This window comes from Streptopelia decaocto, assembly GCF_964273445.1.
Source record: "Streptopelia decaocto genome assembly, chromosome: Z".
NCBI lineage: Eukaryota > Metazoa > Chordata > Aves > Columbiformes > Columbidae > Streptopelia > Streptopelia decaocto.
The window spans coordinates 9,506,473-9,529,597 of record NC_138657.1 but is presented as its reverse complement, the minus strand read 5'-3'; the positions used below and the strand labels follow the sequence as shown (position 1 = coordinate 9,529,597).

The 23,125-nt window shown below is 43.3% G+C and overlaps 1 protein-coding gene across 1 annotated transcript in view; it reads right to left on the bottom strand.

The window, feature by feature from the left end:
- The window catches only part of GRIN3A (glutamate ionotropic receptor NMDA type subunit 3A), a gene marked incomplete at its 5' end in the record, with an annotated part of 74,169 nt that extends 59,963 nt beyond the window's left edge, over positions 1 to 14,206 (bottom strand). Inside the window, 3 exon segments of the mRNA XM_082074902.1 lie at positions 13,577 to 13,907; positions 13,909 to 14,021; positions 14,024 to 14,206. Of these exon segments, the coding sequence (XP_081931028.1) occupies positions 13,577 to 13,907; positions 13,909 to 14,021; positions 14,024 to 14,206 (627 nt within the window).
- Positions 14,207 to 23,125: the final 8,919 nt, after the last annotated feature.

Here is a 23,125-nt window from a genome sequence, read left to right as displayed (position 1 = left end):
TCAACTGGACTTCTCCGTGACTGGACTGGTAGACCAGCACCTATTCCAGTATTCAGCCCAGTGTATTTTCTCATGTGTTTTTAAATGTGTTGGACATGACTGAATTTCCCATTTGAGTCCCCTGCTCAGTGGTCAAACTGCATAGTCATTTCTCCCCCTTTTACTGACAATAATGAGCCATTTTGCTGCTTATTATTATCTAATAAGATTGCAGTAATTTTATATGACTCTCGGAAGACATGCATTTTCTCTCATAGTGCTGGCATAATATGGATCCACAAAAAAGATGAATTGTCTGAATTATCCTTGATCTTAGTGAGTGAATAGCTTTCTGTAGATTTTTAAGTGAAGAGAACTCTCTGGTGAAAATAAGGCAAAGTCAGGGAAAATTAAAAGTTAAAGTTAATAGAAGTGTTATGTTCGCTTATGAATATAGTTTTAATATCTCAGCAACAAGCCACAGATCCTCTTGTACTAGTTCCTCATCATAAGCAAAGCCATGCCACACTTAAATGAACAGGAAGTCTGAATACATTGGTTTGTTTTTTTAAATAATGGCAATTGCATCGGAAACAACACATAGATACACGGATGAAATGATTCGCTTTAGCTCTTCTTGTTCTTTTCAACATTGCTTTTCGGGAACATTCTAGTAATCAAATTACACTAGGACAAATGCTCATAGAAAATGAATAGCAATACTGAACACTCACAGTATTTGCAGCTTTCATGTATATCTCCAATTCCTGTGTTTATCAGATTGGAAGAGAAAAAAAATCATGTGCCAAGTAAACAAAACCATATCTGAAGCTGGTCCCTATCCAAAGCCAGTGAAGTAAAAGGAAACACTTTCATACATTTTTGGAAGGCTCTGGGATGCAGTTATCCCTAATGCCTATATTGCTCGTGTTCGTTCCAGAAATTTCAGGTGGTTTTCAGGCAGAAAAAAATGTCTGTGATTAGTAGGTATGTTATTCACTGTGAATTCTCACTTTTTCCTATTCAAGTATCCTTCTGGGGAGGAATACAAGAGCAGTATGATCTGGGCAAGGAGCTCCCATTCTCCCTCAAGCAAAGCATCTTTCTTATGCTAATCATGTGGTATGCTACATCCCACCACAGGTCTCAATTTGCAATTTATTCTTTTGCTCTAAACCTGTAAGGGTTGTGAATGCCCGAGGAGGACATCGCAGCACAGCTAACTTTCACACAACTACATATTACATATTTATATGCACTGTCAAAATAGTGGGAAGATCCAAAATCGAGTTTCACTGGAATCTAGCAGGCTGAGCTATTTATAAATAAGTGTCTTATTTTTGGTGCTCTTCAGAGACTGTGATGAACAGTGAGTGATGAGCAATTTATGTTGCTGATCATTTGTATCACAATAGAGCTTTGCGGTCTTTTTCTGGAGTCAAGACTCTGTTGATTTAGGATCTGTATTATCCTACAGTGGAAGACAGGACTTCAGAACAAAGACCAATGGGTAAGATTAAGAAAGAGTGAAATGAACATGCCACACTGAAAATGGAAGAGTAAGTAGAAAATGGTGTAGCTGAAAAAATTTTGTGGGTTCCTGGGAATTCTGGGCTTCAATATGCAAAACAAATCCATCACCCATCTCTCTCTCTCAAGAGAAATTCTCAGTGTGAAGGAATCCTTTCCCACAAGTATTCTGCACTGAAGGATTTTCTATTTACACAAAGAAAGGTATCATTAAAAAAACTATGGCATAGTGAGTGTGAAATAAATGCTGTTAGAAGGATTACATGCTCTAAAGAGATCTTAGGGGTATAACTGAGTGAAAAAAGCAGGTTTTAATTAAGGAGTGTGTAAGTACCCTGTACTATGTAAATAATTCATGTGTATAAAAAGATGATCACAAGGGTGACTGAAAAATCATCATTTTGGCTCCCCTGTGTTGACTGCTGATGCAAGATCCCTAATCAGAGGTCACAAGGGTATTGTTAACTGTACCAGCCTATCCAGCCCGTTTCTATACTGATACATTGTGATGTGAGCTTTTAAAAAGCTAATTAATTGGTGTTTTTTCTCCCCCAAACCTCTGAGGAACAAACACTGATGGCACGTTTTATCATTTTCCCCCCATTAGCTCTGCAGTAGACAATTTTATAGATGCCAGTGGGAGTCTGGCATGAGCTGCCCCTCTGTCTGGTCGGAAGGAAGCCGGGAACAGCGGCAGATCATTTGCCAGGCAGTAAAATTGGTTTTGCAGAACTGGCAATGATGAGGGGATGTGCGGATCACACAGCACCACACCAGCTCCTTCTGCCATCCTGGGGCAAGGGAACATCACTAAATTTTACTGGTGCTTGCTGGATCAGTAGGGAAAGAGATGGCAGAAGAGCGGAGCCTTCCTCCAAAGCCTGGCTTGATTTTGTACTCTGGAAAAGAGAATAAACTCCTGAAACCTCCTGTTTAGCAAATGCCACATTGTGCAATGATATCTGAAGTTTTCATGTCTCAAAGCTTAACCAAAAATAATAAATGCTTTTTGTTGTAACTGTTTACCTACATTTGTCTCAAGGCTGTTATTTGGTATGTATTTGTCCATGTGGAGCTCTATAGTTTATCATTTATCACACGCAATGTAAACAGAGGAAACGTGGGCACATAACGGTTTCACCTTGTTACCCTTCCAATATCGGAGCAAAATCAACCCCATGGTGTTAGTGTCTGAGAAAATGTAAATCACAGCTAAAACAGCTCCAGTACACTCTCAAAAGATGGCAGCTATCAGCTCCAAGTACAGGTTAGATCTATTTTTTTCCTATGTTTTGATGCCTTCATTGAGTACGGTAAATTCTTAAAAACTACTTTTCTCCTACAGAGAGCTGTTTAACTGATATATATATATATATGAGTGAGCCTTACATGCTGAGAAAGTGATAACTAATTACGCTTCCATCTAAAATAGCACCAGAAAATTTTCAAACTGTGAACTCATAATACTGACTTTTCATCTAACTTGCAAAAAAAAAAAAAGTTATTTTTAAGCCGGTTTGAGTGAGTACACTATTAAGATGAGTGTAATGTTACTGCTTTATCAGTAGCATCATTGAGAGGGCTAGGTGCATAATACAGCTGCTCTTTTGGGCTATTAATTGCTATGTCTACTAGTTCTTTCCTTGCAACAAATGCAAAACTTAACTTTACAAATCTCAGTTTATGCCTAAAGATCTGTCTTGTCTTTTAACTCTGTCTTAAGTTAGGAAACCTTGTGAAACATCTTACGAACAGCATGGGTAATCATCTCCTTCACAGTCTTAAAAAAGCTGAAAGTGGAATAGCATGCCTTTAGGGAAATACTAAGATGTTTGAAATATGCCTGTGCAGCATATTCATAGATTTTTATAATGCATTTCAAATGATTTCCACATTGTAAAACAGGCTTTGGAAACTCTCATCACAGCTGAAAGCTGGTGAAGAAAAAGTAATAAAAATAGTATAGCAAGAAAAGGAAAAAATGGTGCCTACTTCTGAATTCCCTAACATTTGATTTCTTCTATATAATAATAACAATCAAACGATCACAGTAATTTGCCCGTTTACTGTGCTCTAGTGGCAGCTGAGGGTGCACCTGTGTTCACGTTCACTCCTCCTCCTTCTCCACCTCCCCATCTGCTGCCTGCAGCCATGCAGATTCAGGTGACTGAAAATTTTCAGATAAAAGTTAATTAACCAGCTCACTGCACATCAGACCTTTTCAAACCGGTGTCAGCTGGAAACCTTCCAGTCAGCTCCTGAGGGCACTCCCAGCTCACCCCCCCGGGAAGGGTGCAGTGCATTGCAAGGGAGGCTTCATGCAGCAGGGCCCACCCAAGAGGTTCAGCATCATCTCTCAACTTGCTGGTAACACTCCCACATACCTCGCAGAGATTGGAATGGCTGCTTTGCACAGCAGTGGTGCACACATGCACTCTGCCTATACCAACAGGGCATGTGTATGCTGCATGGATGCAAGACGCTCATGAATGGCTGCACGGTATTATACTGTGGGGAAAGTAAGCTCAGGACTGAGTTGTGAACATCAAGCCTGAACAGAGGCGTGTCCTGAAACCCCATCTACAGCCAAAACTGAGTACCCAGGACGGCTGCACATAAACATTCAATTACAATGCCCTGCAAAGGTGGCCCATAACAATTACTGTGGTTTATTGTCATTTGTGGAATGCCACACCATCAGGTGCCTTCTCAGTTCTTCATGTAGTTGTCCACAGTTACCAAGAGTAATGCTAGTAGCTTGATGTGACAGCTGGAAGCACTTGGGGCCAGATTGTGAACTTCTTAGTCACACTGATGAGGAGTCCCTTGTACAAATGGCTTTGCTTGAGTGCGAGTCCCTTAACAAATGAATCATCTATCATTGCTGCCTACTCAAGCTTAAATCTCTCTCCCAGTTCTGCTGTTACTTCCACCATCTGCACATCCTCTTCCCATGCTGGTGAGAACCAATTTGGCTGATTGACAGGGTGTCGGGAAAATGTGGAGACCTTCAAGGCCAGACCAGAAGTAAAGAACAGTCCCTGATGTCCAAAGCCATAATCCTAAAGCCACTGTGCCTGAACTTGCTCCCACGTATTAGGAAATCCCTTTTGGGTACATACTGGTATGATGCTGCGTGTATCAAAGTGACCTTGGTCTGTCTCCTGGCAGTCTGAAATGCTGACCAGAAGACGTGTGATGCTAGCTGCCAGAGCATCAGGTGGAACTGTGCTCTGAGATGTCCCAGTTTGTCTCTCTTCCCATAATTCTCAGCACCAGGGAGGAAAAAAGGCTTCCACTAATTACACCCACCCACACCGAGGCCCTTTGCAAGAAGCCCCTCCACTAGATCTACCTTTGATCTAATCCCTGTCCCTTTCACTGCTTCCCAGATGGTGGTTTAGCAGTTCTCTGGGAGGTCTGCAGTATTTTTTGGGAAAGAGTTACTCATTGGAAATAAGCACCCTTAGCCAGTGATCGAGAGAGCTCTGCTAATTCAACCCTGACTTGGGCAAGCTGTTTTGCTCTGCGCTAGGTGATCCCAGCTCTCTGTACAGTGCTTTCATATAAAATTCAGTTGCCTTGTTTTTATGCTCTGGAATCACAAAAAGAGAAATAGAAGGGCATCTGTTCTTTTTTTTTTTTTTTTTTTTTTTTCCCCCTCAGTTCACTTTATTTTCTCCTTCTCTCTCCATGTGTCACTGACATTTATGTTTCTAGCTTCCTTGCTCCCTTTTCTTGTTTTCTGTCCTCTCTTTTCTCTGGATCCTTTCAGCTATTCAGAGTAAACTATGCAATGCATAGTGATTGCAGTGAGATTCCATGTATTCCCTTGTTCAATAAAACCACAAAGATTATCCTTCTCATCTTTAAAAACCCTGCACTAAGATCTACAGAAACATGGATTTATAGCCTGATTCTTCTTTGAAAGACAATCTAGATTTTTAAAAGAAACCATGCTTTTTCCAGTTTTCTGCTAATTACAATAAATATATAAATCCTAGACATGCCATGCCTGAATTTCTTTCACATTAAAAAATTACACGGAAATCCACAGAGTAAAAGATTACAATGCATGAGATAAACATTTTGTTTGATGGCTAAAAACTGTAATCCAACACAGCCTGAAGTTCTGATATAGTGAGTTTTCAATATTTCATAGGTTTAAATAGTAAATAACACATTAAGTATACCACAGATTAGAACATTTTAAAGTAGTCATTTAAGTTAATTGTGAGCATTAAATTGAATATCATACAGTATGACAAGATCCTTGGCTGTTTTCTAATTTCCATAACTCTGCTTCCATTTTAGTGGGAAGATGAGGTACTTCCTCTGACTTTTGTGGACAAGTTCTTAGGTGAAGTTATACTGAACACCCCAACTTACATTTCTAGAGAATGCTTTCTTTGTTAATAATCTGTTTGGCACCATAAGTAATTTGTCTTTAAATTTGTACTTTTTGGCAAAACTGTAATTTTTACTTAGTGAATAAAGATAGGTATTCTTTGGTGTTTCTTCTGATAATGTATATCATTCAGTAAAGTAATAAGCGATGATTTCACCCTGTCACACTTAATCACTCATTATCAACATGATTTTGTGCAGTATTTTATGAAAGACCTCTTCTTGGCTATGCAGCAAGGAAGATGTTGTTTTGTGAACTACGAGAATAGCAAAAAGCACAAAAAAACCCATCATGAATGGTACTGAATTCAATGTTAACTCAGCTTTTTTCTGCATCAGCGAAGCAGGACAGGATGAGGATTGAGAAAATCTTGTTACTAGCCAGGTCAGATATTTTCTCCAGAATCAAGCATGATGTCATGAGTACAGTGAGGAAGGAGATTAATGATCAAGTACTCATCAAACTACAAAGCAGGTATTTTTGCTTTTGAGTTTTCATATCAATTTGATATAAGTATTTGTTTTCCATTTACACAGGAAATGTCTATTGTATTTAACTATAAGAACCACCTTGCCTCCACCTCTTTCCCAAATCTTAACTCTTCACCACCCTTTTCAAATGGAATTGATAGAACTGAAAATATAACAGAATTTATAAAGTTGACTAAGTGACATGATAAAACTTGACAGAACTGGATGTACTTCAAGAACAAAGTGATCATTGGCATAATTTTATCTAAGGATTGATTCCCAGAGTCAGATACCTTATATAATTACAGACTCAGTGCACATATTAAATCTGGGTAATAACCCTCTGCTGTATTTAAGATAGATTGTTCACTGTTGACTTGAAGCCGCTCAAATGAAGGATCTCTAGTGTATGCATTTCAAATAAAGCTGTGCTATCCAGTTTCAAAGCCTATAGTACTTGCATCCCCCTAAGTGTGAAATAAGAAGACATTCAAACTGTGGCATGTCCAACATTTCCTTAAATAATAATTGCCAGAGAAATAAAAATGTACAGAAGATCGTGGGTGGTGAATAACGCTATGAATGGTGGTTGTGCAAATCAAGCTTCACGACTTAATATTACAAATTACAAATACTGTACAATAAGAACACCTTTGTGCTACCTGAGCTAAATGTTGAAGAAACTCATGGAAGCTTAAGAAAGAAGCCTGCTGTAAGATTTTGCTTTTATAGTGCTGCAAACAACTTCCAAGTCTTGAACTAATAAACCTGAAAATACTTTTCACCTCAAAAATTTGCTCCTCCACAAGCAACAAAACACCTGGGAAAAGAATACTTTCTCATACCTTGAAGTGTCATACACATCTACCATATATCATGCTAAGGCCCCTTAATTTCAAAAGGCAAATGGCAGGTCAGCAAATTCAACAAGTTTCTGAGGGGCTTTCTTGCAAAGGAGAGGGGTAGGAGTTGGCATTAAAAGGTGCTACTTGGAGAAGTTCACCAGCAGAGTTCTGGTTCATTCTGTCTCAATGGGATGTCAAAATTAAGGATCTAGGGCAGACAACTGAAAATAAAAATACTCTCACCATTTGAATCCTCCTGAAACACTGTGACTGGAATAAAGAGACTAGTTTTCTTGTTTTGTTTTGTTTTGTTTTTAATTTTCACTTCCAATGCTTCTGAGTACGCAAAGTTTGTTGACAGAGGAGCTATCCTTAAAGAAGTCCCCATGGGAAGGCAGGCTGCAATGTTCTGTTTTACATGACTGGATGCCTTTAGTGGTGCTTATTATGACTCTGAGAGCTTAGGAGACAGGATGACTTGTCTCTGTGCAACACACAGAACAACCAGACCCTAAGTATCAAAAAAGGTGAACAAAATGCAAAATACAGAAGGTGCCAATACAACTCCCAAATGTTATGACAACACCACTTCACAAAACTTGAGGGCTTTCCGACCATGGATAAGAATACAAACAAGGACTCCTTTCCCTTCAACACACATCATTTATAACTTGAAGGTAACAGACAGATTGGCTTCAGCTGATGACACAGTGAACTATGAAAACTGTGCTACTCTCATAGCTGAACAGAGCAGAGGAGCACAGGTAAAATAATCCTTGAAGTAACAATGTGAGGACAATGTATGAAATTGGGGGAAAGTGTGTGAGAGGCAGCAGATTGGATCAGTTAGCAAATATTGCATACTGATTTTTAACAGAGGACTATTACAGTGAGGAGACCTCTCGGATAGTGCTAGGAACACAACACTGCCAACAAAAAACATCAGTTGTGCCTCTAAAATCTGTGTTTGAAAGAATTAATGACCCTACAGGATACCTGGCTACCGAGCAAAACTGTCAGTTGCACAAAGCTTTTTTACATTAGCTGGCAATGTAAAAGGACTCTCATTTTATAGCAGATCTGTGGCCTAAAATTGTGCAAGATCAAAAGCTCACTATGAGCAAAACTGAACAGAGATCTTCGGCTGAAAGAGAAGCAGCTGAACATTGGGTTGCATGTCCTTTCAATTTTCAACCTCAAAACCTCAATTTTTTCCCTCAAAACACCTCTCACAAACCCTCTTGAAGTGCACAAAAGGTATGGGCCATACTATGTATGCCGTGTGAGGTGAGGAGGGTTAGTGATTACAGGGAGAGACTGAGTAGATGTTCCTTATCTACACAGTAACTAGTACAAACTTCAACATTTGGACCAAGTCAGATTAGCAATGATAGTCTGAATTACCAGCGTCTGCAGCTGTTTTGCATTCTTTCTTAGAAAAATAGATTTCTCTCTTTTCTTCTTTCTTTTCTTTCCTTCTTTTCTTTCCTTCTTTTCTCTCTTTTCTTTCTCCTTTTCTTCTTTTTCTTTTCTTTTCTTTTCTTTTCTTTTCTTCTTTTCTTTTCTTTTCTTTTCTTTTCTTTTCTTTTCTTTTCTTTTCTTTTCTTTTCTTTTCTTTTCTTTTCTTTTCTTTTCTTTTCTTTTCTTTTCTTTTCTTTTCTTTTCTTTTCTTTTCTTTTCTTTTCTTTTCTTTTCTTTCTTCTCGTCTCGTCTCTTTTCGTCTCTTTTCGTCTCTTTTTCTTCTCTTTTCTTTTTTTCTTTTCTTTTTTTTTCTTTTCTTTTTCTCTTTTCTTTCTTCTTTCTTTTCCCTTTCTTTTCTTTTTTCTTTTTTTCTTTCTCCTTTCTCCTTTTTTTCCAATCAAAGCTACTTTTCTGCAAAAATGCAATTTTGGCTTGAAGATGGAAAAAGTGCCTTTGTGCATTTAGTTGGACAGAAGCTCTTCCACATCTTCACTCCCTTGCTGTAATTCCTGCCTGCCCTTGCTGATGCTCTGCATAGCCAGTGTTATCAGCATGACTTCTGGGGATACCATACACACAGTGGTACTCCTGGCTATCTCAAAAGCAAAAAGATGTGTAATTCCCCACCCAGGGTGGTTTGATATGTATAAACTATAAAGCTGTTTTCAAAAGAAAACTCAATTCCTTTTAAAACAAACCAAAATTAAATATTAACGGTCAGTTTCTTTTATAGCATCTGTTCTGAGACTGAGCTTGCTTCTTCACCAGGAAATTCACTGTTTAACCTAAAACTCTGACTTATTTATTTATGCTTCTGACCCTCTCTGAAGTCACAGTGGTAATGAGCAGTGCTGCAATTTCAGTTCCTCAGAAAACCAGATAAAGCACGGACTGGATATGCAGGGACTGATGATTCAGATTTACTTTATTCTGTTTCGTTGCTCTGAGAAGATTCCTTTTCATGCTAAAAGACATTAGAGCTATTGATTTATCTGAAGTCTACTGAAAACACTCCCTAAGTTCTGAAGTTCAGAGAATGCTGCTGCAAACATAATCTCCCCTGTGTTTCTGATACTATCAGCTATAAAATGGATATTATGGGCTATTCTTCCCAAACTCTCAGCTCTGAACTGTGGTACTAGAAGTGATATCACTCTCTTTATTTATGGTTCATGTTCTCTGGATTTGTTCCCTGTTTCACCCCTGGGAAAATTATTAACAACTTTGGCAGTCTCAGAATGAAAAAATAAAGCGTGTTTCTTCATACAAACACACGTAACATGACAAGCCTTGCCTCAATGACATCAGTGCTCGTGAGTTGCTGTCTCCAAAATAATGATCTGTCAAAGCTTCAGTGCAATTTGCATTCGTGTCAGTAGTAAAGAAATCCAGTGTTTTTTTGCTTGCTGAATGACAGTGTTAAATTGTTACTTTTGCTTACTGAGAGTGTGAAAATTTACTGGAGTGACAGTAAACTTGGAAAAGTAAATAGCTTTTTTTTCAGGTCACAACAGCATCTGGATTTACTGTCACTGTATGTTAGTTATTAAATCACAAATAAAAATGAAAATGAAAAAGCATGTCCTGTTTTACTCTGCGTAGCATCACTTGTAGCCACATGTGCGTTTTGCCACACACGATCCTGAACCTTCAGCAGAAGCTGTGGCTGCACCTCTACTTTGATTATGGTTGTTGTTTTGCGATTATTAATTGTTGCAGGGGAAGACTGTTTTTTTTGTTTGGTTGGTTGGTTTTTTTTTGTTTGGTTGGTTTTTTTGTTTTTTGTTTTTTTTTTTTTGCTTCTGAAGAGTAGAATTCAATGTTTAATGCAAACCAGACTTTCAAAGTTGCTCAAGCAAACACAAAACTTTTGAAAACATTCCAGGTATCCAGCTGCCTATAGTCCCCCAGGTGTGACACTGTGGATCTCCTCCCGATGTTACATATTCGAGGTGTTATAATCAGATGTCACAGATGAAACAGACAGTACTATTGAAGTGTATTCGGATCCAGATCCATATCTTCCTTTTCATTTTAAGTACTGTATTTTGCCAGATTTGCTCAAAGATCAATGTGCTTTTCAGTTACAATGAATATCCGCTTATTATAAACTTCTGTATGAAGTAATAATGTTAACATTCAGCAGTGGTACAAAGGTTGTACTTGTACATTCCTGTCCCAGCATAAAGTGGAAGATGAGAGCCTGTTAGACATTACTACCTTTAAACCATTCTAACAAAAATTCCGAGGAGAAGCAGCTTGAGATGGCATTCAGTGAATGTCAAGTTCGTTAGTACGTTTGCCTTGACCCTGATATGCCAGACATTGGGAAATGCTCTTCAAGGGCAAACAAGTTTTGGGTTTTTTTCTGTCTGTTCTGGAAGAAAGCTAACTGCAGGCAGCCCCCCATGGTGTGCTGTGTGGTGTTCTGGAGGGAGGGGGAATTGCTCAGGAAGGGTGACTCCAGAGGGGCCGATACTTCACAGTTCAGAAGCAGGGTTAGATCTCAGTCTTCTTGACTTTTCTTCTCCAAAAAACTGCATGCTGGGCCTATTAGCACAGTCTGTCTCACCGCCATTTACACTCACCTCATTTAAAATTGACAATCAGTTGAAGCGACCAGTCTGTGGCTCTGGAGATGTCAAGCCAGGAAGGCAGAAGATCTGTGGTATGCTCGTTTCATGCCAGTGCTGGCATGGGACTGTGAATGACATAAAATCTCTGCCTGCAGCAGGTGATAAGACACCAGAGGCGGCTGAGGCCAAAATTTCCAGGGCCCCCCTGGTCCAAGATGCTGTTGGAAATCCTGTAATTCTAGGAAGCATGTAAGGTAAGACTGCTGGAGCACTGCCTCCAGAGTTAGCCTTGAAATGGTATTTATTACGTGAAGGTATGAAAAGAGAGTGTTCAGAAAGATGTCAGGCTCTGCAAGCCAGTCTTGAGAGACTAATACACTGGTATTACCTGCTGGCCTTTGAGTAAGGCTGAGATTTTTTTTAAATCTACAGAGCCTTGAAGAGTGATTTTTTTTTTAGCACAGTTGAAAAAAAACAGACTCTATTCAGCACAGGTTCAATGTCAGGCATTGGCTTCACTGCCACTGAAGACAATGACACTTAAATGTCTGCTTAAGAACAAAGTCCTGATTTGGATAGATTGATCCAGTTGGCTCCCCACTGAGAACAATTTGGAAGTTAAGCAGGAGCTTTGAAGTGTGTGGAAAGGAGCAATGACTCTGACCCTGTGCTATATGCCTTTAAAGCATCTTGTGTCCTCAGGCATCTTTGGATGAACTTCAACCCATGTCTAAGATGAAAGAGAAAATAATTCTGATTTTAACAGACACAGCAAGGAGATGATGGGTTCAGGCCCTGGTCTGGTCTTCAAGAAGCTTTGGCTGTTGACTCCAGTACAACTGTAAGCGTAGCTGCAAGACCGGTAGACATAACTCAGCCAACTTGGATGCTGCTAGCACCAAATGCACATCAGTGGCGGCATTCAGTGGCACTGATTACACTTGAGTTTCTGCGTAAGTCTACAGAAAGCCGGGTTTTGTGGGTTTTGCTGAGGAAGAGAAAACTAGTGAGTTCAGACCAGCATACAGCAGTCACACCTTCAGTTCCAGACAAGGAGCTGCCAGGCACAGACTTTCTTTTCCTACCTTTTCTGTCACAGTCTAACACAAATTAAAAATGCAGAAGTCAAAGAGTGATCCAGGGTGGGTTTTATATTTGCTTTTAAAAAGCACATTCTGTTGGCAATATTTTTTTCTGATTACATTTTCAGAGAAAGTTGAGCTATCTCTGTTTATATAAAACAACTATTTCTCCTGGTTACTTAGATGGCAGCTTCTGCCATTTTACTCACGACTTCCCCTGCATGGGCCACATAGAACAGAGCATTCTCTCTCAACTCTTTTACCTGGAAATTATTACTGGCATCCAACACGCATTTGCAAAATAGTGAATTATCACCCTTTTCCAGAGTGTGCAATACTATGTTGCCAGCTCTGTACAATAAAAAGTTTAGCTTTCCTTGGATACTACCGCAATTTGTGCCTAAGAGTCAAATGCAATACATTTTGTTTCTATTTGAGATACACAAATGCAGACACTGTCAGCCTTTAGTTTCTACTACTTTAGTTAGTCAATTAGATTTAGCAAAAATCCGATCTAGCAGTGATCCACGAACTACAGTAAAGAAAATTCAAATGCTTTAGAAAGTTCAATGCAAAGTAAAATTACAGTGAACAACCTCACTGAGGAGTGTCATCTGGTGAACAACCTACAGCACCCACACACAGACAGAGCACAGCATTTAGTCCAGTAATACCCTCAATGCTGATTTTAGCTATTTTTTTTTCTTTCTGGTAATCTTCTTTTGGTCTGGGAAACATGTCCTTCTCCAAAAGCCAAACTAAGGCCCTTCAGAAAAGCAGCTTCTCACCAGTGCATGTCCTGGAGCCCCTTTATCCTCTCAACTCTACAACTTAACGCGACATATGACTTCGGGCTCTGAACTTAGCTTTTGCCACTGAACTCTGCCTTTCCACAGGGTGCTCATCCCGCTCCACCCCAGGGCTCAGAGCAAGGGATGACAACGGGAGAGGATGCAAGAGCAGTGGAACACTAGGAACAGTGATTTCGGCGGCCCCAGAGACAACGTCCTTCTCCCCTGGCAGGTCTGGGACAGTGTCCCTCCCCATCCCGATCGCTGCTCGGCTCCCACGGCCGTGCCCACTCCCCGCCGGCCGGACCCCGGCCCTTCCCCGCAGGGTACCCGAGGGCTGCGGGGCGGGTGCCGCCTGTGGGGGGGACACCGCGCCGCCCTGCCCCTGGGCAGGGGGAGCCCTGCCCGCCGACCCGCTCCTCTCGGTGCCTTACCGGGCTCCGGCGGGGGAACTCGCCCAGCACGATGCTGACCACGGGGATGCGCAGCGCCGCCGAGATGAAGTCCAGCTCCAGCATCTCCCCGCGGCTCTGCGGGAAGGCGAGGATAGCGGAGACCCCCTGCACCACCACGGTGTGGCAGAGGCTCTGCAGGAAGGAGACGGGGTCGTTGCTCCAGGAGGCGCTGGGGGAAGAGAAGGGGAAGAGGGGCAGGTCGCCCAGCCCCGCCTCGATCGCCATCACCACCTCCAGGGACAGGTTGTAGGGCAGCAGCCCGGCCACGCTGTTGAGGTTAGCCACGGCCAGCAGCAGAGCGTCCCGCGGCGAGGGGGGCGGCAGCTGCTCCCCTCCGTCCCCTAGCCGCCGACCCCGCTGCCCCGCGGCGCTCACCCGCTCGGGGCTGCCGCCCGCCCCCCGCCCGCCTGCCGACTCCCCGGGCCAGGCGGCGATGCGGGGCTGCAGGTGGGTGGCCCCCACCCTGACGGTGTGCCCGATGCGCCGCAGGATCTGGCAGGGCTGCGGGTGGGACGCGGAGCCGGGCACGGCCGCCAGCACCAGGGCGCAGGGCGGCAGCAGCAGCAGGCACGCCCGGCCCAGGAGCCCGCGTACCCCCGGCCGCCACATGGCCAGGAGCCGCCCGCCGCCGCCTCCCTTGGTCCCGGCCCCGCCGCCCGCCTCAGCCACCCCGCGGGCGGCCGGCAGCGGCAACAGCCGCGGCGGGCGGCCCCCGCACAGAGCCGTCCCTGCCGCCGCCCATGGAGCCGCCGCCGCCGCGCCCACGCCACGGGGCTTGAGGGGGCGCTCGGCCCCCGGCCCGCCCCTCACCGACCCGCGGGGCTGGAGCGGCCCGGCCCCGGGGCGGCACCCCGCACCGCCCCCCGCAGCCGCCGGCAAGGAGACCCCGCACGGTCGCTGCGTCCGGGCGCTCGCTCCGCCCGGCAGCCCCGCACGGAGCGAGAAGCTCCCCTGCGAGGCTACTCTGCCCAGCTGCCCCTTCCGAGCCTCCGGTGCGCTCCCTTGCACGGTTCCCTTGCAGGAATCCGCTGTCCGGCTCCTCTCCGCAGCCCCGGGCTGTCCCGCACTCCCGTCTCCGGCTCCCTCGCAAGGCTCCCCTCCGCAGCCCCCTGCTCGGCTCCCCCTGCAAGGTTTCCTTTTCCAGCTCCCTCGCGCCGCTCTCCTCCGCAGCCCTCGGTGCACTCCCCTGACCGGCTCCGGCGACGGGAAAAGTTGCCGGTCGGCCGCGGCGGGCGCTGCCGGCGGGGCTGAGGGCTGTCGCTGGGCTGCGCTGCGCTCCCACCGCGAGGGACGGCGAGCGGCAGCCCTGTGCCGGCTCCTCCCCGGGCAGCCGGGACTTGTAGTCACCGCCTCCCCCGCGGGCAGCCCGAGGGAGGAAAGAGGCTTTTCGGTGCATTGCTCGCTCCCTCCGCGCCGCCTGCTTGCTCCCTTCGGGGAAGCGTCCCGGCACAGCCCCGACGGGAACCTCTGCCCAGGTTTTGTCGCGGGGCTCTGTCCCATCACAGCGCCAGAGAACTGAAACAGTCTTCCGGCGCCGAGAGGAGATCCCCAGCTGCTCTCTCCCCGAAGGGGCTGCAGGCGGGCGGCTCCCCTCGCCCCCTCGGCTGTGGGGAACCGCGTTCCTCGCCGCCGCAGCGCGCTCGGAGGGAAATGCAGCCCTGACTGCGCTCGATGCCTTTCTCAGGCGCTGCTGCTTCAAACCGAATCATTTTTCGACATGTGGGACCTGACACCCATGCTCTACAAGCCACGAACACGTTCTAAAATTGCTTCTTTGACAGAACGCCCTTATTCTAAGAGAAAATAGGGCAGAACAGAGGTGGCCGTTTGTGTGTGTGTGTCTGCAAGGAGCTGGGGAAAGTCCCCTCCTTGCCTCGGTTCTGGTTTAATCCTGGGCAGTCGGGAGCTGCGCTAACCCTAGGTCTGAGACTTCAGCACTCCGATCGGGGCACGGACAACCTCAGCGCTGTGTCTCTGTGCCGTGATCGATCTCCAGGGTGTCAGAGGAAGACCTCTGCCGCAGCCACCTTGTCCATCAGAGGGGAAACAGTCCCGCGGCTCCCCCGGCAGCAAGGTTCAAGCTGCCTGCCCACACGGGGGACGCCCGGAGACTCGAATATATTTTCTGACTGCGGGAGCCCTGCTATCTTTCCCTGACTGGTTTATCGCTGGTTGGATGCAGCGAGGTTTCCTGTTGTTGTCCGTGTGGAAGGACAGTTGGAGAATTTCACTCCTTGAAGTGGTTAGAAATCTTGTGGTAACTTCTCCATGAGCTTACCCTGACCTAGTGCTAACGTTTTTCTTTAACTTAAAGACTTTTTCTCCTTTGAATGTTAGCATTCTTCCCCTTTCTTTGAGCTTTATCTTCAGAGCTATTTGTGAAGAAACATCACATGCTCTGTTTATTTTTCTTAATTTGACATGCACAAGATCTATGTAGAAGGAAACACTTTTCATCATGCCGTATTAGAGAGGTGGTCACTACCCTCCAAAGAGGTCTGAACTGATATAAAGTCATCTTTCTTGAGGGGAGGTCACCAGAGGTGTACAGTCTTCAAAGCGAGGTCTTACCAAGGTCTCAGCTATGCTGATATTTCTCTGTCTCTTACACCCTTATCTCCATCATGTTAGCGACTCGTCATACCTGCCTGCTGTTAACATCTCCCAAATGACCAGCAAAGCTAGTGGTTCTCTCACAGTGCTCTGTCTAATTTGATACATGATTGCAAAATTGGTTCCTAGGTGGAAAACTATGAATGGCAGACTGGTGGTCTGTAGGCCAAGACTGACTATACCAGCTGCTACACGTAAAGGTGAACAAATACTTTAAGAGTTAATAACAATTTCATGTTTCCCCTTTTCTTCTTCCTTTTTCATCTAGTCTTATAAGCACATTTTTATTCCTCTGATCAACCTGGGTTCCTCCGGTCCATTTTCTTCCTTTTGTTTTGAAGGACTAGATAATATTAACACAGGTATTCAAAGTCTCTTCTAATAGCAATAACGAATTATTGGCTGGGAGAATTGTCTTTGAATATGGTGCATTTCACACAGTGCAGAGAAAAATATTTTTTTCCTCCCCAAAAGACAGAATTTAGTTTTCAGGTTGTGAGATTGAGCTCACTTGAGATCTCTGCAACTCCAGAGGCGTTATCTGTATTTGCATTCTTTTTGTCAGGTTTGGAAAGAACTGGTAAGCACATAACTTCTCTGCTGTGCAGTTAGGTAATTGCTGGTTTTCATGTGGGACTTATTTTTGTAAGAAACAGTTACTCTTCCATGTCTTAAAAGACAGCTCTAAATTGTCATTTATTTGAAGCTTCATTATAGTAGCAGATATTTATCTGGCTTTAGGGCACAGGTGACACTAGCTTAAAAATGCAAGTGTTTCAGAAAATGTAATCAAACTTATTACTGAAATAGCTCTGAAAATTAATAAAGGAAAATCATTCAGTATCTCCTTTTTCTTTTGTTTGTTTGTGGATAATCTATTACCAGATTGCAATCTCTGCTTTTCCTGGTGATCATGCAGTACCATTCTTGGGACTACTGTTGTAAGTAATTCCTGATTTGGAGCCAGAGGCCACAACATTTTCAGATAATGATCTGAGAAAGGATATAAACCCCACCAAAGTGTATACATGTAGCATTTGGAAAGCTGCATCACTAATTTTTTTGGCTTTATTTCTGTACATATGCATGCAGAAAAGAGCACAATTGTTAGTCTAATAAAGGAATTGGAGACTGCTGTGTGTCAGTTGCACCCTGCTTTTTAGCAACACTGCAGTACCTATTGAAAGGCTGCTGGCAGAATAAAGTTTTCATCAGATTCTTGACTTTTTAAATCTTCAGCTAAAGACTGACTGCCTTCTACTCTTCTCTCACCTTTTCTCTTTCTCATGGTGATCGCCACAATAGGAATGTCCACTCTGCTTTTCTCCTGTGTTAAATATTAAAATGAAATAAGACCAGGCAGATCTGAGCAAGTGGATGGATGTCCTCTGAATCGGTTGTCACCTTGAGTAACCATGAGTACAGCAACGCTGGTGGCATTGATTGCTGGGGAATGGTGACCACAGAAACTGTCCATCCTTGGTCAGTGGCTGAGCATCACAGTTAAAGCTAGTGAGAACCCTTGAACAATGCAAAATGCAGTAGGGAAAAGTGATTAAAATCACTGCTCACATTTCTCTTGTTGCTCTTTCCGCTTGCTTGGCTCATTGTAATTTCTTTGAAGAACGGTTGGTTTGTTTGCTTTCTGGACTGCGGAGCAATTGTTCTGTGTGTTTCACAGTGACCTCTGCAAGGCTTGTTCCCTCTGAGCAACTTGGCTCCTTCGGAAGTAGGTTATCGCTGTCCTCTCATTCATGGCTGTGTTGCTCTGCTCCCTTTGCTCTGAGGGAGAAGCTCCTTGGTCTTGACAGAGCATGATAGCCAGACTGGTTAAACCCATGTTCAGCTGTGTCTTTTTTAGCAATTCGCATTTTTCAAAATGGCCAAGTCACTAGCTGAGATGCGGGGTACTACACACTTTAGCCTTGGAGAGGGATTTATTTGGGGTCAGTCTGTAACAATTTTTCTTTCCTTTCATAATCATTATTGAAAAATGACAATTAGGGGAAAAGAAATCATTCAGGCATAATGATTTCAGAATAATGGAATAAGAATAAACTTTGGTTTATGATCTAAATGCAGTTTCAAACATTTCAAAATGATATGATTTTCATTCGAATTGCCATTTCAAGGGAAAAAAAACCCCAAACAAAACAGAAGTCATCTGGATGCTTCTTTCTTTCTGCCCTCCCCACTTTTCACCACCAGAAGAAATTTGCAAATACTTTCAGATATGTAAAACTACATTAGGAATGTTAAGCAAAGTATTATATTTGAAAAATTCCACATCGCTGTAGTGCTCATCTGCTGTGAATCAACAGCGCATCGTCTACTCTGTACTGCAAAATCCTCCTGTGGGCAGGCCTGGTGTCAGATCCAAACAACCGCTTTGAAGTCAAATTGATTTTCACCACTACTTTACTGCCTCAGAAAAGAGACAGAGACAGTTGTTACTCCCCAAAACCCCTCTCATTTTGTTTCTTCTGGTAATATAAATCCAGAAAAACCCTGATACTGTCGGGGGATGCTCGAAGTGTCATTGAGGAAAGCATGCAATGAGCCACTTTATAACTTTGGTCCCTTTTGGGCAGAAGAGCAGATAGGAGATCTGGTAACATTGCCAGATAGTGGCACACAGCCCACAGCCCCTCTGATTTGGGTCGTCTCCTCTCTGAAAGTGATGCTAACAAGGCAAGATCACAAGACATTCCAGATGCCTATAAATGGAAAGAGTGGCTAGTATTCAGTCACAGCTTCTTTCCACCACTGGAACTGTATAAAGGTACCTAAAGTAGGCACGAATATACTGTCACTATGAAACCTGTTTCCATTGCCAGAATGAGGAAGGAAGGGTTTAGTTGAAGGTGACAGTGCTGTTCTATCCGTTAATGCGAGTGATCCGATCGATGGCTTTTATTGCTCCTTTTCTGAGGTGGTGGTGTACATCTTCCCAAACAAGCAGCTATAAAACCTTTAATATATTTCCACTTGCCACATGTCTTGTTCATACCATATATTTTGCGTTTGACACTTAGTCACATTTTTCTCATTGCTGGTCCTTTTATGGTTCTCCATCTTTTTCTCACCTTTGAGATACATTAATCCTGGGCAGAGCTACAGCCAGTCGAAAAGCACCAAAATGACTCAGCTGAGTACTAAGCCTCTGGCTACAACTACTTGAAGTTTCTGCCACTGCCTTGTAGTTGTTGTCATTTTTTATGTTTTTCCCATTCTGTTGTCACTTCTCCTGCATTGTTCCTTCTTAGTTAATCTGATGGTGATGGAAACAAATCCAGCAGGTTGGAATGGCCCCAGCACTGCTTACGGCATCATGGTGAATGGCACAGAAAGCCTTTTAGAAGATCCTCAGTTTATGGGATGGTTATCTGTCATCACTGTGAGTACACAGTTCTTTTTTCTGACTTTGAGAGCAGGCAGGCTGACTCCCTTCCCCAATTTTTCTTCCAGCTAGTAGGAGATCCTCTATCATGACCCCACTCAGGATAGCCTCCGTGAAAACAGGATGCCATTCCATGGACTTTTGTAGAACTGGGTTAGATTTAATGCAACTTTCTCTGTACATATCTGCTTATTTATTCCAGGGTGACAGCTGAGCACTTGTGAAAATTTTGGGAGGCAGGAAAAAAAAAAAAGAGAAAAAACCTCTTTGAAGTCAGTGTCAAAGTTGTTGCCAACATCAGTGTCATTTGAATAGTGAGGTCAGACAAGCAACTTCTCACAGAGCAAACCCATAGTTTCTTTAAAAAAATATCAATACTGCCTTGCTAGTATTGTGCTTCCCTCTGCATTATATACTTTCCCTCATGCTTCTGCAGCAAATATAAAATTATTATGGCTGCGTGCAACCTTTGCACTGTTTTGGTTGGCTTCAAAAGGGCACTTAGTGCAAATGCTCAATAAAAATGAATGAAGACTGTTTAACTTTCAGGCAAAGTCTTCAGTTTCCACAGGGCTGGGTGGGCATCCCCACACTGCATGACCCTGGCAAGTTCACATGTTTTTTACTGTTTGTTCCCTCCTGCTCCCTCTGAGTGGGGGCAAAAGGGGAGGGGGGAGGGTGACAAATCATGGGTGCTTATCGAAGTTAAATTATGAGTGGTGTGAAAAACAGGAAAGGACTGAATAAGCAAACTAAGGAAAGGCCACAACACCATCTGTGTAAAAGATAATTCACTCAATTTGTCCAGCTAAACAATTCTGTCAAGATTACTGAGGGCTGCAAAATTGGCAAACTGCCTCATCTCCTCCGAGAAGCACAGAGGCAGCGTGGGCTTAACCTTTCTGTTCGCTGTTTAAAGAACCAATTTTGCAAGCCCTTACTCAAAGCAGCTGGGATGACCTTACTCAAATTATTTGCTTTAATAAGGATTTCCGGTACAAGCAAAATGGAGTTGGGCAGGAGTCGGCTTGCCAGACACAGTCATGACAACCAAGCTTCTGAAAGTCCATGGGCTCACTCATACCCTTGGGCATTGCCCGAGGCTGCACAGAAGGTGAAGATTGTCAGAGATGCACCTGAGGGATGCCACCTTGAAAGAGATGTGAGTCCCTCTGAGGAACCAGACCTCGTGTAGAACTCCTTCTCTAGCTTTCAACAGAAGGAACAACCTGCTCAGGGTCTGTATTTGCACAGCGTGCTCTCTAGCCCCTGGGTGGTATGATACACACACACGTTGATTGAGCCCTACGTGGTTGTAATATTGAGCAGCAGGTTTCTCCAATAACTGCCTTTTTCTGCACAGTATTAGCTCACTGGTATGCATGTGTGTGTGTGTGTGTGTAACAAATGACTGATTCCTTTAAAGATGCTTCTAGTTGAAATGTCCCTTAAGACATGCCACACTGACAAGAAAAACCCAAACCAAACCCCAGTCTATCGTGCCTAAGCACAGTGCTGAGTTAATGACTCAGGGAAGCCCGGGGATCACACACCTTGCTCACTCTTTGCTACAATAAGACATGTCCTAGGTTCAGCTGTGCTATGTCAACTGTCTTTCTGAGTCAAATACCCAGATAAGGGCACATGCATGAATGAAGATAAGACTCTTCTGTTTCAAGGAGGTATTCAGCAGTTTGTTCCTAGGAATCTGAGCTCAAAGATAGGCTACCCAGCAAGGGTTTAAGTCACAATATAGTTTAAATTACAACTAATCCCCCTTCAAAATGATATCAGAAAAGAAAAAAGTGATACAAATAAATGTCTTAGAAGGCTAAATAATGCCAAAATTTGGCAGGACTAGGCTCACATATGAGATTATGTTGGCAGAAGGGAAGTGTCTGTAAAATGCTGACATATGAGATAAAGCACAAGTGAGAATGGCATTCACCCAAGGTCATGGTTTTAGAAGAAAATAGATGAACTGGATGTGTGGCTTTTGTCTCAGAAAGCTTTTAAATAATGTGATGCTGGATGCTCTGTTCGCAAGGCAGTACAGAAGAAGTAGTAGTTACATCAGACATGTACATATGACAAATCATTTTCGTTATGCTCCAGAAGCAACCTAAAACTGAATAATTTACACATCTGTTAAAAAAAAATGAAGTTTGATATTAATAAAGGTTATTTTTGAAAACACAAGTTCCTGTTAACAACACACTCATGAAATTCCCGAGCTCTAATGCCAGTGTCAAATTATTCCCATTGTACAAATGGGCTGTCTTGGAGCTAGCCCAAATATTTTTAACATGGTTCTCGATAGAAGTGGATAGGTATACTCCATGAAAATAAAGAGAAAAGCTCAGGGCTGATGATGTAATTCTGGACTTTTAAATTGTCATGTGCTTCCCAGGTGTTACACACTCTGTGGGTTCTTACTGAGTTTCTTGTTATCAAATACAGACTCCAGCATGGTGCTGTCTACTCACAGGGAGACAGGAGGCTGTTACTGTAAAGGAAACATCTCTGAGAAAACAGACCACCATTTTGCACCACAAGATAGTTTTGAAGCATCCTTTTGACAAGCTGCTTTAAACACCAAAATGCTCTGTGATGAGGATGAAGAAAGTCAAGGTTTTTCTCTCTTTTGTTTGCAAGCCTGGAGAATAAGCAAATGTCAGCTGTAACTCTTAGAAATGGTGTAACTAACTGCTGTTGTGTAGATGTCCAGAAAAGATCCCAAAGTACCAAAAATGGAGACATAATCATAATACGTAGAACATGACTTAGATTTTTTTTTTTTCTATGACCAAAATCTTGTGTATTCCTATCCGTTGACAAAGAGCTATGGCAAAAAATGCATGTTTGCTTTCTATGAGATGTACTGAAAAGGAAGGCAAAGGAGCCTGATGCATTTGAAAGGTAAATTATTAAATAAGGCTCCTCAGACAGCTTGCCTTTCTGCCTCTGTATTTTAAGAGGATTTTCATGTAAGCAGTTGGCTGGGTTAACATAACCATAGACAGTTTAGATGAGAGGCCTCTAGGATAAAGTAGTTGCCTTGTCCTGGTTATTTCCACAGCAAAGCAGCTACTGTAAGTGAGCTGGTGGAGAGACAGAGGGAATCTGCTGTAGCCAACACATGCCTCTAGGAAGAAAGATGAAATTGCAGGGTGTTTTGGCACCCTCAGCTTAGGTGCTTCTCAAACTTGCTTCTAGAGAAGCAAAATTCTTCTCTGTCCTTTACTCAGTTTTCACAATAAGATGCAGACTCACCACTGATGGCCAAATGCTGCTACTGTTGAATTTGTTGCACTGCTTGTTCCCAGGAAATTGACCCCAGTGGGAATACCGGTGGAGTGAAACTCTACGCAACAGGAACGAACTTGTAGTGTTTTAGTGACATTAACCGTGGGCCATCTGGGCATTGGCTGCTCCTAACTTCAATAGCAGGAGTGTTTGGTGGCTGACAAAGGTTGATATGAAATGAAAATTTTGGAGGCTGTTTGCAACACATA